Genomic DNA, 13,670 nt, shown 5'->3' with positions numbered 1-13,670 from the left:
AAGCATCTGCTGCGGCTACACGCCTGTTGGAGTGTTGGGATTTCTCTTTCTCAACTTTTTCAAATGTTTTTCTGCAGTACTTGACGGGGAAGGTTGAAGACGGGGCTGCGCCGGGACAATAGCGTGTCCTTTCGTGCGTGCGTGCGTAGGGGAGGGGAGCGTAGGGGAGGAGGGTTGGAGGACGGTTAGGGGAGGGTAGGGGAGGAGGGGTAGGGGAGGGGAGGGTTGGCGAGGCGAGGCGAGGCGGGGCGAGGCGGGGCGAGAGGTCGATGCCTCACGGAGGCATTGTTGTGTTCGGTCTCGAACGGCCGCGGGAAGTGGGCCGCGTCGCGGGCCGGGGGTCTGCGCTGCTGGTGATTTGGCGACGTTATCGATTCGGAGATCCACGCGAGTAAATTGGGGGATCCGTCATGGATGTGACTCTGTCAGAGTTGTTGACCATTTTCATGGAATCGCCGCTGGTGGTCTGGGTGAGTGGGACAAACACACACACACACACACACACACAAGTCTCGGCACCTGCCAGATAAGAACGAAGACACACTAAATAGGAAATAACTGTTATCCCCCCCCCCACACACACACACACACACACACACGTCAGGTCAATTACTTTATTTTGAGGGAAATCTAGGCCAGTTCAATTTAAGTCTAACTCCATTCAAAAACTACTCACACAAACGCACACATCGTATCATCTTTATTACTTGTAACTGTAAAGTACACAAGGTTCTCTTCACATTAGGTACGTGATGTTTCAGAAATATATATATATATATATCAAAGATTCAGTTCCACGGTGTTTAATAATAAAAATAAATCCCATATTTATTTAGCTGGCACCCGATAAAAAAAACAGCCATTCTATATATTCGCGTCACGCATGTGATTATGCATTTGTAGCTGTTTGTGGTCAGTAAACTATCGATTTGGATGAACATTCACAAAAACGAACAGAGTATGATCTCCAACGACCAAGACAAAACACTATCAATTGATTAGAAGAAGGTGGAAGAAGTTAAGTAATGCAGGTCATTTGTATTACAGATAAGGGAGCACAGGTCTGTTTTTCATTGGTAGTTTAGCGGGTTAACCGTTGTTGACCAATCAAATATCACATTTTGTTTGACCAAATCATTTGGTCCCCATAATGTCACTCTATTTTGGGGATGACTAAACATACACGTTTGATGCTTTCAAAATGAAAGCACTAATAACGGATGGAAGTGTGGGTGATACTGTCTAAAATTGGCCTGTTGTAGCGTTAGGTTAACTATTCACTGAAAGTTAGAAACATTTGAGTAATGATTATCTAGTAACGTGAATCTGATGAGAGCCAACATTGTACATTTCACATGTAACTTCAACCCTTAACTATACAACTTAGACATTATTTAGTATTTCTGGCACTCTCGAACTGAACCATTTATACAGAAAGACCAAATAATTTCTTACACTGGTGACTACATACTATATATATACACACACACACACACACACACACACACACACACACACACACACACACAGACACACACTATACTTTCTAGGAGTTAAGGCCTAACCCAACGATCTCAGGAAGTTGCTGATATTTTTCCACTGTCTACACAAGGTCAAAGACCGGATGTCCCACAACTTCCTTGTACAGAAATTATGAGAATACTTGTTTTTTTAAATTTTATTTCTGCACACATTCAACAGTGTTCTCAGTCTGAATATATATTTCTCATTGTTTCTTTTAATTTCAAAGCAATGTATAATCACTTTTTGGCCTGAAATATACATTTTAACCTCTATTAGAATTGGACATCCCAAGACAAATGAAACTATCATCATATGAGGAGCTGAGACCCTTTAGATTTGTCAATTATCTGTTTGTGTGCTGGATAGCACACTAGTGGGAAATAATCCTGTCACATGGAAAATGATGTGAAGAATTTCTATGGCAACAGCCAGTATGGGATGTACGGCTGCAGATGCTGGAAACCAAATCTGTCTAAATGGTCTGCTGAAAGTTAAAATGGATAAAAAAAACATGTAAACTTTGAAATCTTCCACTGCCAAATTTACCAAGCTAGTGGCTTGTTTGCGTGAGAGTGCCAGGTGACTGTAGCTACACACCATGTTAGGGTTGTGTATAGCGTTACCACATGTCTGAAGCCTGGTTTAGCATCTTGGTGATCCCAATCCATCCCTGCACGGCCAAGTTGAGGGCAACATTTAGTATAGTACATTACATTAAGTATAGGGCTGACCCAAAACTGTTAAAATTCACACTTGAGTGGATCACAGCGTAGCAGTCCTCTGTGTGATCCTACTTCCAATCTGTACTAGTTTGGGTAATCAATAAAATCTTATACCATAACAACTCAACATGACAAGCTGTTCAGTTTATATGGTGAAGCAGATGGTATAGCTGCAGCAGCCATGGGCTACTCGCTTGACCCCTTGTCAAGCTAAAGAACAGGTGACTTGACCTTTTAACATCTTAAGGCCCTGGCTGTATAACTCTCACTTGTTGTTTCAAACCCTTTCTGTAAATTAGTTTTCATATGTTTACATTCGATTGTCCAATGGCTTGTTTGAGGTTGTAATTCACACACTGAGTTATATATTATTATTAATGCTTGCCACTTTAGCCGTTAATGGCTTTTATTGAGATGGCTTTTTAAAAAGTCTGTGTATGGACATTTAGTTTTTTTTACGGTAAATTACGTCTTTGGGCACTTTGGTTGCCCTCAGCATTTTGCACCACTGACATTGTGGGCAGTCCGTGCAGCTCATTAAACCTGAAGTACTCCTTGCTCGTCTGTGACCACATATCCTCATTGGCCAGCCATCCACTTTTCCACTTTTCCTGGCTTTGTTATGTACACAATAGACATGTGCGCACCGTGGCAGAGGGCAGCTTTCACCTGACATTCGGTCCTATTTTTTTCAATCTTTCTTTTATTTTGCTGTCTCCTCTATCTATGTTATTCTTCACCCTCACATTTTGGGTAATTCAGAAGTGGACGTTGAAGACTTCACGTTCCAAATGCCAGAAAGAAATCCAAATTCCAGCATAATATGTGGGCAACAAATCACATTTTCCTATTGGAAACTTAATGGAACCCTATTAATGTCAGGATTATTACATGCACAGTTTAAAAAATAAAGTTACAGTCACAGATGTAACTCTATTTCTGTATATGTGATTTCAATTTCATATTTATGCATCACACTATGAGTAATAAATTCATATGCTTGTTTGTGGTGGAGTTCAAATAAACCACCTAGATTGGTTTTGGAACGGTTTTCTGATATAGGTAAGGCAAGTTTATATGTTTTGCACATTTCATACAAAAGAGCAATTCAAAGTGCTTTACATAAGGAATACAATATATTATGGAAAAGTAAACAAGAATAAAAGTATAGAAATAAAAAAGCTAAAAACAGAGCCAGAAAGACATTAAGAACACAGGTTTCTTAGGTGCACCTATTGGCATATCGCTTTCGAGCCGCGCCTTCCAGCCCAAAGTACAACATTTGCAGCATCACCGTTGTGTCACTATACAATCCAAATTGTCTTACTTAATAACCCTCTCTCCCTCTCTTTGATCGTATCTGTCTAGGTTCAGACACTGGGTCCGCTGGGCTCTCTGGACGGTGGGGGCTCAGAGGAGCGGGTGAACATGTTCATGGAGCTGGTGGACGGAGTCTTTCTGCATAAGATCATGACACACATGTGAGAGAAAGATAATGTCTTTCCGGATGTGTGATAGGATTGTATGATGCAATCAGATTTGGGTGTGAATGTGTGTATGCCTCTGCATTAAACTACAGGTAGCCATATGTGGCAGTATCTACTGGCTAAGGTGTGTGTGTGTGTGTGTGTGTGTGTGTGTGTGTGTGTGTGTGTGTGTGTGTGTGTGTGTGTGTGTGTGTGTGTGTGTGTGTGTGTGTGTGTGTGTGTGTGTGTGTGTGTGTGTGTGTGTGTGTGTGTGTGTGTGACCACATCCTGGCTTCTTGGAGGACTCAACCCGCTGCTCATCGCAGCCAGATGTGCCGTTGAGGCCTGACAGTCAGCAGAGCAAGAAGGCATGTGTGTAGCAGAGAGTCTAACCCCAGACATCAGACCAGGATAAACTTATCCAAATTTATACCATCCCATCAAACCACTGTATAAAACAGTTTTACAGGTGTTATAATAGAATCCCCCCAATGAATGTACTGATGTCCCATTCATTGTGTTTTCCTTACATTGCATTCCACGTCCCTTTTAACACCTCTCTCTCTCTCTCTCTCTCTCTCTCTCTCTCTCTCTCTCTCTCTCTCTCTCTCTCTCTCTCTCTCTCTCTCTCTCTCTCTCTCTCTCTCTCTCTCTCTCCCTCTCTCTCTTTCGCTCTCTCTTGCTCTCTCTCCATGCAAAGCACTACAGTCGCTGCCTGGGGTTGCCCTAAATCTAAAGCCCCTTTCACATATGCAGTCTATCCCTGAAACGTTGCGGAACATTTCCTGCATGGGGTTATGTGTGAATGGAACAGCAATCATTATCAGAGTTTCCATGAGAAAGAATTGCTGCCGGTCAACGGGTCCACGCCATTTTAAAAATAAATAAATAAAATTAACGCATATTACGATTTAGAATAAAATTTCCGTTTGTGTTCAATAAGTAACGAGTGCAGCTGCTTTAATTAACATTTTACTCAAATACAATATTAATCAAATCGAAAACAAAATAAATATGGCAAGTAGGTCTAATTAAATAATAAAAGTTTGTGGTATTGCACGTCTTGTCAACATATTTTTCACAGTGGATATTTACTGTCTGCTTTGGGTCGGAACTTAAATATCCCAAAAAACAGCCAAACCATGGATGTATGTGTCCTTGTTGCTTTCTGCTTTCCCTCCGAGTTCTGGATACCAGGGAGGGGGTGGGTCTTATTTATGTATCGATTAACGTGATTGGTAAGAGGTGACAGGTTAGCTTAAGAGTGTCCAAACTGATTGGCTCGCCGTTGCAACTTACCGAACGTAGAAATGAACAGATCTGCGGAATTATTTTCATCAAAATGATGGTCTGTTTTATTTTGACATAGAGGAAAAACATATAGTGATAATTATAATTATCGTTTTATCACCCAGCACTTATGAAAATTGTGCTTAGAGGGAATTATATTCACCGGACATTATGACCGTAGAGCTTTAAATATGTTGCACTTCAACAGATTTTCCCGGTCAAAAACAGGCAATTACTGGATAACAGACACTCTGCTTGTAACATTACCAGGAAAATGCCGGTAAGGCTGTGTTGTGAATGGAAACAGTAACATTGCTGGAACAAGCACCTTAAGTAGGGGTGGAGCTGATTACCGTATCGGCAAAGAACAAAATGGGTTTTTACTAGGCTTGAGCGACTGCAAAATTCCAATCGCTGATAGCTGGGGGGCAGCGGTTGGGCTCGCGTCCACATGCACGCGGTGGGGTTCACGCGGGCATAGAATGTAATGTAATGTGGCAAATGCGGTCTCCCCATTCCAGAAGTGCAGGATTTATTATTTACAAGTGAAGTATTTACACAAAAACATCCAGTTTTTACTAAAGTCTCAAAGCCATGGAAAGCAACAGGGAGACCTGTGTCCCTTCTGTCCTGACTGTGGGGGCACATGTTTTTTTGGAACACAACTGGACAGAGTGGGACAGTCCCTTAACTCGGTTGTGTTTAAAATATGTTGTTTCATACATGTAGGAAACAAACTAAAATAAATAGATCTTAAATAAAAATACAGGCACGGGAGCAAACAAGATAAATCAAAAAATTTCACAAGTTTCAATATAGAGTGTCTGGAATGTGTTGGGTGAGGGGGGGTGCCTGAGTACCTACCTCTTTGCCCCATGGACCCCATGGTGCCCTTTTTATCAGCCACGTTTTTTTTTTTTTTTTTTTAAGTGTGAATGGGCTTTGAGGTAGCAGATTGTCTGGGCAAGATATATTCATGAGGAACACCTTATTGACCTTGCACCTTAGCGTACTGGCGATGCGCGCACAGTGGCTCTGCTGTGCTGCTCCGTTTGCCCAGAGCGTCAACATGCAGAGAACGATGTGCCTTTTCTTTTTCCTTTTTTGAGCACCTGCCCCTTAAAGTCTCTGCACGGGACTGTAGAGGGAAAGTGAGGCCCGACCACCAGTGGTTACTCGACAGCTCTGAGGGGAGAGGTGGAGAGCATCCGCCCCCTCTCGGTCCCTCTCTCTCCCTCTCCCTCTCCCTCTTATTCTATCCTCACCCCACCTCTCTCCCTCCATTCCAGTTTCAGAACACGGTAAACAGCACTTAGACTGTTTCAATGATCGGATTTTTATGGATAAAAAAAAACAAACGTCTGTCATCAATGTCAATCGCGATCGAAAGAGTCGTTCGCTGATAGTCGATTTAATCGTAAATCTGCCCAAGCCTAGTTTTTACGAATATTTATGTCATACAAATACTTATTTGTTTTCGGGAAGAAGGAAAATAACATTTGGAAAAATGGCGAGTCTGAAACGTGGCGCTCTGCTGCAGAGACGAGAAACGCAAACACGTCCAGTCTCTAAGGAGGCAGGTTTTTATGTTTCTTAAAAATGCCAGATCCTAGATGTGTCTTTCAGAGTTAGTGATCGAGAGGGGCACTACATGGTGTATGTCAGTTTGGGAAGTATAAAGTGCTTAGAGTACTGTAACATCGGGCACAAGCGATTCACTTGCCCGTGGGCTGCACCAGAGCTCAGAGTCGGAGAGGGAACTAGCGGGCAGGGAATGTTTTGATAACATTGGGTTAGGGTTATTGCATCCAGAAACGGGGGCTCTATGCAGCACAGTCAGCAGTGGAACTGGGTCCATCCGGGTGGGGGAAAAGGTGCAAGACGGAAATGTTCCGGAATGTAGCTGCATGTGTGAATAGTGATATCACGAGCCGTGCCAGAAAGGTTATCCCAGTAACTGGGAACTATGTACGAAAGGGCCGTTATAAAATAACAAAACATACATGGCCTCCTGCCCCCCTGCCCATTTAATCAGTATTTATCAGAAAAAGCTGCAAGCTCAAATGTCACCCATTGTCTGGACAGACAATGACAGTTGTGGCTTTGTCCTCTGCAGCAGAATGTAGGCTGGGAAGTATGTGTGTGCGTGTGTGTGATCTCTCGTTGCGGCAGTTAAGACTAGCTGCTGGGGTTTACTGAGAAAGTGGGTATAAGACAAGCACAGCAGAAAAAGAGAAGAGAAGCAAGGATCGATTGAAGCGACTGGTTATAAGGAGATTTTAATAGGGCAGCCATCCAACTACAGGGGAATGCCTGGGTGTCTTTCCCATGTTCCAACTCTGCCCATACATTTTTAAACCAAATTTATATTAAATATAAATTTGTATAAATGTAATGTGATATAAATATGGGGGGGTAGTAACGTTCATCTCTTCAAGATTTCAAGATTCAGGAGGTTTATTTGTCACATACATATACATACGGTAATACATATATGCAGTGAAATGTCACGGCACGTGGACATTACACACAATAAACTCTAAAAATACTAAAATCTGCGTAATCAGCAAGAGGCGCTCGCGCAGGCGGCCACAAGGGGCGGCTCCACAATCGCGATTCTGGGTTCTGTAATTATATAATAGTATTAATTGTCTGTGTTCAAGATTCAAGAGGTTTATTCGTCACATACATATACATACTTTCATACCTATATGCCGTGAAGTTTCAATGCAACGCACCCGGTGATTACACACAATATGTCCTAGACTGAACACAGTAGTTACCTAAGAATTTCTACTTGACCAACTAACTGATTCCTAAAACGTAATGCAGTAAGTCGAGTACTATAGAATAAAATAAAAAAATATAGAATAAAATAGAATCGATAAAGAGAATAGGCTTATGTATATGGGATAGGCTAATTATGTAAATACAGATATGTGCATTAAAGTGGCATGTGAATAAAGTCAGGTAGTGTTTGTGAGATATACAGCACAGTATACACCCAGACCCTGAATTTCCTGAGATGCTTGAGGTGGTAAAGACGCTGCCTCAACTTTCTCACCAGAGTGTCTGTAAAGTCCATGTTAAATCCTCTGTGATGTGGACTCCCAGGTACTTGAAGCTGCTCACCCTGTCGACAGAAGCTGTGTTCAGAGTGAGGGAGCTGGACATGTGCTTCCCCACCCTAACCACCTGGGGCCGGGCTGAGAGGAAGTCCAGGATCCAGGCACACAGTATTCAGTCCAAGCTCCTTCAGCTTGACAGCCTGTCTGGTGGGGACTATGGTATTGAAGGCTGAACTATAATCGATGAACAGCAATCTCACATAGGCCCCCTTCCAGCCATCCAGGTGTGTGAGCATGGTGTGCAGTACCTGGGAGACCGCATCATCCGTGGATCTGTTCTGCTGGTACGCAAACTGCAACGGGTCCAAGGTGCGGGGGGTGGGGGGGCGCAGATATAATCCTTAATTAGCCTCTCGAAACACTTCATGACCACCGAGGTGAGGGCCACCGGATGGTAGTCATTCAGGCAGGCTGGAGAGACAATCTTCGGGACAGGAACGACGGTGGACCTCTTGAAGCAGGACGGGACCACTGATTCAGCCAGGGAGATGTTGAATATTGCGGTGAACACCGGGGCTAGCTGGTTTGCACAGGTCTTCAGTACTCGCCCAGATATACTATCTGGCCCCGCAGCTTTCCTGGTGTTCACCCGCATCAGAGCCCTCCTGACATCATACTCTGACACTGAGAGTGTGCGCTCATCCCCAGCGGTGTAGCTCCAATTAGCCGGTGAGCTAGCGGTGGTGTTGCCGGACTCAAACCGCGCATAAAAGGAGTTCAGTTCGTTGGCGAGGGAGGCGTCCACACTCGTGGCTGAGAAGGAGCTGCTCTTGTAGTTTGTTATAGTCCCCTGCCACAAGCGTCTGGTGTCCCGTTGCTCCATCTGTAGCTCCACAGTCTCTCTGTATGTCCGTTGAGCGTCCTTCACCACCCTCGGCAGATTGTACGACGCCGCTTTGTAATTGTCCATAATTCCAGATACAAGACCGTCGTTGTTAGCGGCCGTGCGAGCATTCAGAGCGCAGCGGATGGATTTATCGACTCACGGCTTCTGGTTTGGAAATATCTGAACTTTCACCGTGGGAACGATGCTGTCTGCTAACGTAGTTATGAAGCTCACCGCCATGTCCATAAACTCGCTGACGTCTCTTGAACTTGATTGAAACATGTCCCAGTCTACGTCAGTCAGAGTGTCCTGAAGCGCAGCCTCTGATTGGTCCATCCACCGCTTCACTTCCCTCGTCACCACCAATTCTCGCGCGATCAGAGGCCTGGAAATGGGAACCAGCGAAATTGTGGCGTGATCTGATTTCCTGAAAGCAGGGAGCGAGACGGTCTTGTATCCAATCTTGTAAGGTGTGTAGCAATGGTCCAGAGTTCTATCTCCCCTGGTGGCACACGTGATCTGTTGGTAGAAGTTAGGCAGAACTTTTTTAAGGTTGGCCCTGTTAAAGTCACCAGTCACCACCACAGCCGCATCGGGATGTTTGTTTTGAAATCCGCACAACACATCATACAGGTCCGACAGTACTGTGTCGGTGTCCGCTTGTGGTGAAATATAAATGGCTGTAATGATGACCGTGTAGAATTCCCGGGGGAAGATAAAATGGACAGCATAAGATGGTCAGCTGTTCCCGGTTCGGCGAGCAGGAGCGGGAGAGAGACTTGGTATTGTTGGGGGGGCACCAGCGGTTGTTTACCATGAGGCAGACGCCTCCACCTTTGGATTTCCCCGACTCCCCTGATCTGTCGCCGCGGAACACGGAGAAGGACTCGGCTGGATGAATGGCTTCATCTGGCACCAGTGTCTTCTGTCATGTCTCCGTCAGGCAGAGGACGCAACAGTTCCTTGTGTCCTGTTGGAATTCAATCCTCGCTCGAAGTTCATCCATCTTGTTCTCCAGAGACTGAACGTTGGCAAGAAGGATGCTTGGCAGAGGTGGATGGTAAAGTTGGGTCCTCATTCTGACCCGAATGCCGCCTCGTTTATCACGGAGCTTTCTCCGTGGGCCCGCTCGTGGAACAGCGGCTCCATTTTTGTTGTTGTCGTTGTTGTTGAGTGTTCGCGCGTAGAATTTCAGTTGGCCACTCTAGTTCAACGGATTAAAAAGTCCCAAAGTTGTTCTTTTAGGGAAGTTTTTGTATCCACGAGTGCATCGCGGCTGTAAGAGATAACTGCCGATGCTTTTTTGGCAGACATTATGATGAAAAAAACTGAAAAAAATACATTGTGCAAAGTTGACCAGAGGGGCGGCGCCACTATCGCCTGTGTACCTGTGTGTTGTATTGAATATACTTTATTTTAAATCTCTCTAAATTAAACTTACCTTAACTTACCTCCAGTACTTACCTCGGTCCGAGCGTCTGTTTTTGGGCCTGAAGTATCATGACATAAATTTTCCATTCTTTGGAGCATATTCTAGACTCTTGTTTTGTATTGCGCAAATCATCAAGTGTTAAGTATTGGTTTTGTGCTGGGGGCACATTTATCTCTTGCTTGCAGTGTTGTTGCTCTCATCTCCTTCCTCTGCCAGGAACCGCTGCTGTGCCAACGTGCTGGTACTTTAACAAATTTACAAAGTTTTTGTTTTATTGTTCGCTGTGTTTGAATGGGAATTCAAATTGACCCCACGCTTCAAATTAACGCTCCTACTCATATGAAAATCAGCTGTCGACCAAACAGTCTGGTGTGTGTGTGTGTGTGTGTGTGTGTGTGTGTGTGTGTGTGTGTGTGTGTGTGTGTGTGTGTGTGTGTGTGTGTGTGTGTGTGTGTGTGTGTGTGTGTGTGTGTGATTTCTGTGGCACTGCGTGTTTGTTTTGACTGTCTGCATTTTTGTCTCCATAGTGACCCCAGCCCGGCCAATCAGCGGTTGAATAAGAACGTGAACAACGATGTGTCCCTTCGGCTTTACAACTTGACCGTACTTACCAGACACATCAGAACCTACTACCAGGTACATACACACAATCTAAACACACACACTACCAGCACTGTTTCCCACACATAGACTTGGGCGGGACGACCAGATATATTAATGGCTGACAAAGTATATTTGTCGACCCATTTTAGCCTTTGTTTTATTTATTTTTTAATACGTCTGAGAGAACGACACCTATACGCGATCGATTAACTAATGGACTCTTTCTCTGGTTTGATGTTAGAAGATGCGGACATGGCTCTCCGGTTAGAAAGTTTGTATCGAGTCGCGAGAGAGCAGGAAGAGATTCTGCGTTCATGGGAACTCAGAAAACTGTTATTTGTGTCGGAAGTCATGCTTTATTCACAGGAACAAACAGGTGTGTCTGTGTGTGTCTGTGTGTCTGTCTGTCTGTGTGTGTGTGTGTGTGTGTGTGTGTACACGCGCACGCACACACACATGTAGCTGGTCGTAAGTCCCAACGCTCGTTAAATAGGTAGGTCGTTAAGTGAGGAGTACCTGCATTAGGTGAAAAGGAGCATAATAGGTCCACTCTCAGTCAATTAAATCGTGACAAATACAAATTTGCTTCACTGCTTTTTACCTTTTTACCTACCTTTTTAATATTGTTCCAAAAATGTTGTTGACATAGGCCTGTATTTGCCACAAGACCGTTTTGAAGTCCATATGAGGTCTGTCATTTATTGGACAACTTCCAGTTATGCGTTCACTGTCAAAGATTTTGACTTTTGGGACCTAATGTAAATCACGCCCTTTTCAGTGAGTTCCCATTCTCTGTGCTCATGGGGAAACCCTAGTGCGTGTGACACACTTGTTTGTGTCTGTGTGTGTGCCTTTGAGCATATTTTTTGAAGTGGGTCATTCTGGACAGGAAGGGGTTAATCTGTCCATTTATGTTAATCGCTAACTGCACTTAATATCCTGGGTTTAAAATACAGACATAGGCATGATTTATTTCTTGCATACATTATATATTGGTACACACACTGCATAGAATGCATCAAGGGCCTGTAAGCCAAAAAAGTATACTATGCATTTGTTACCTCAATGTAAGTCAATTTATTTATTACGTCACTCACTTTTACTGGGAAGTTCTGTGGTCACTGTGTGGAGAATGAATATTTTTCTCTTTTCTACTCCACATTCCCTTCCCTAACTTTCAAAACAGGGTCTCTTAAACTTTCAGAATAAAATATATGGCAGATTGAAATGCCCCATGTGACTATATCCAAAATGGACCCATTAGTACAAGCAGGCTGTCAATTATTGATCAAAAGGGTATTTTAACAGGGTGTGTTGAGACTATAAACAAAGCTTGCCGGTTAACTTAAAGCTCTTTATCACAATATGTAAAGAGAAAAAGAGTGTGTGTGTGTGTGTGTGTGTGTGTGTGTGTGTGTGTGTGTGTGTGTGTGTGTGTGTGTGTGTGTGTGTGTGTGTGTGTGTGTGTGTGTGTGTGTGTGTGTGTGTGTGTGTGTGGCCCCACCCCTACTTTACGGTAATGATACTGCCTCCAATACCACACACTTCCATTCACAGTCGTACCGGCATTTTCCCGGAAATTATACTAGGTTGAGAGTGGGAAAACTGATGGAACGACTTTTATGGAACATCGAGACTGGCTCCTTTTTTTACATGACGCCAGTTCAGAACATTGGTAGTGGATTCACGGCTTTCAGTGCAAGTGGGTCGGGCTTGTGATACATTACTCCCTTCTAATTAGACAATCCCAGGACAGATGTCCAGCATTGGTCCGTGTGTGTGCGTGCGTGCGTGTGTGTGTGCGTGTGTGTGTGTGTGTGTGTTTGTGTGTGTGTGTGTGTGTGTGATAGATGTGCTCATGTGAAATGTGTGTTTTCCAGGTACTATGTGTCCATCTTCTGATTTGTGTTTTTTTTTTTTTTTTTTTTTTTTGCCTCGGTGTCACAAACACAAGTAATCTGTCTGCGGGAAAACACACACGCTTACATGAGCAAGGTCGGGTAAGCATGTAGAGGGTGTGCTATTTCAACTTTTATTGCCCCTGGAATGTCAATGTGTTTGGATCAATCATCAAAGTGGTCACTCACACCAGAATGTGGTTAGCGGCAGCACTGGTTTCTTTCTGCCAAATTGTTCGACAACGCCATGTTGGAGTTGTTTCTAGATTACTCATCTGCACAATTTGGAAAGTCCTTGCATCGCAGTTCCCTACGATTCCCCATTTAAACTTTATTTCGCATGAACAAGACTCCTATTTTTAAGGATCAAAGCTAGATGTTGAGCTAGTTGTTTCAATACCGATACCAGTATCAGAAATGCCTCATATACAGCCTAAAATGCTGGTCCTGGTATTGGCACGATAAACGGTATACAAACAACAGAAGAGAATAAAAAAAGTTTGCCAGAAACAATTGTCACTTGAACATAAACCTTCACAGTTAAAGATTGCTAAGCAACTAACTTGGTTTGGTATATTATGATAGGTTCCATGGAACGTGGAAATCGGTAATTCTGAGCAAGTATTCCCCACTTCTGAGCTAAATGTAATCTATTGGCACTGCTCGGCAAAACATGGAACCCTGCAGTAAATTTGTTTTTACCCATTTTGATTTCTAGTGCGCATGTGTGGAGGGTGTCCGCGTATGTAGACACCCTGCGTGCATGTTCATTTTGGACTAT

General features: G+C 43.7%; 1 protein-coding gene across 1 annotated transcript in view; it reads left to right on the top strand.

Annotated features, from left to right (window-relative positions):
* The first annotated feature begins 362 nt into the window (after positions 1–362).
* The window catches only part of ccdc88c (coiled-coil domain containing 88C), a 108,920-nt gene continuing 95,612 nt past the window's right edge, over positions 363–13,670 (top strand). The window contains 3 exon segments of the mRNA XM_080012181.1: positions 363–470; positions 3,615–3,727; positions 10,916–11,024. Of these exon segments, the coding sequence (XP_079868307.1) occupies positions 411–470; positions 3,615–3,727; positions 10,916–11,024 (282 nt within the window). The 5' untranslated portion in view covers positions 363–410.

This window comes from Zeus faber, assembly GCF_960531495.2.
Source record: "Zeus faber genome assembly, chromosome: 13".
NCBI lineage: Eukaryota > Metazoa > Chordata > Actinopteri > Zeiformes > Zeidae > Zeus > Zeus faber.
This window is presented reverse-complemented; position numbering and strand designations above follow the sequence as displayed.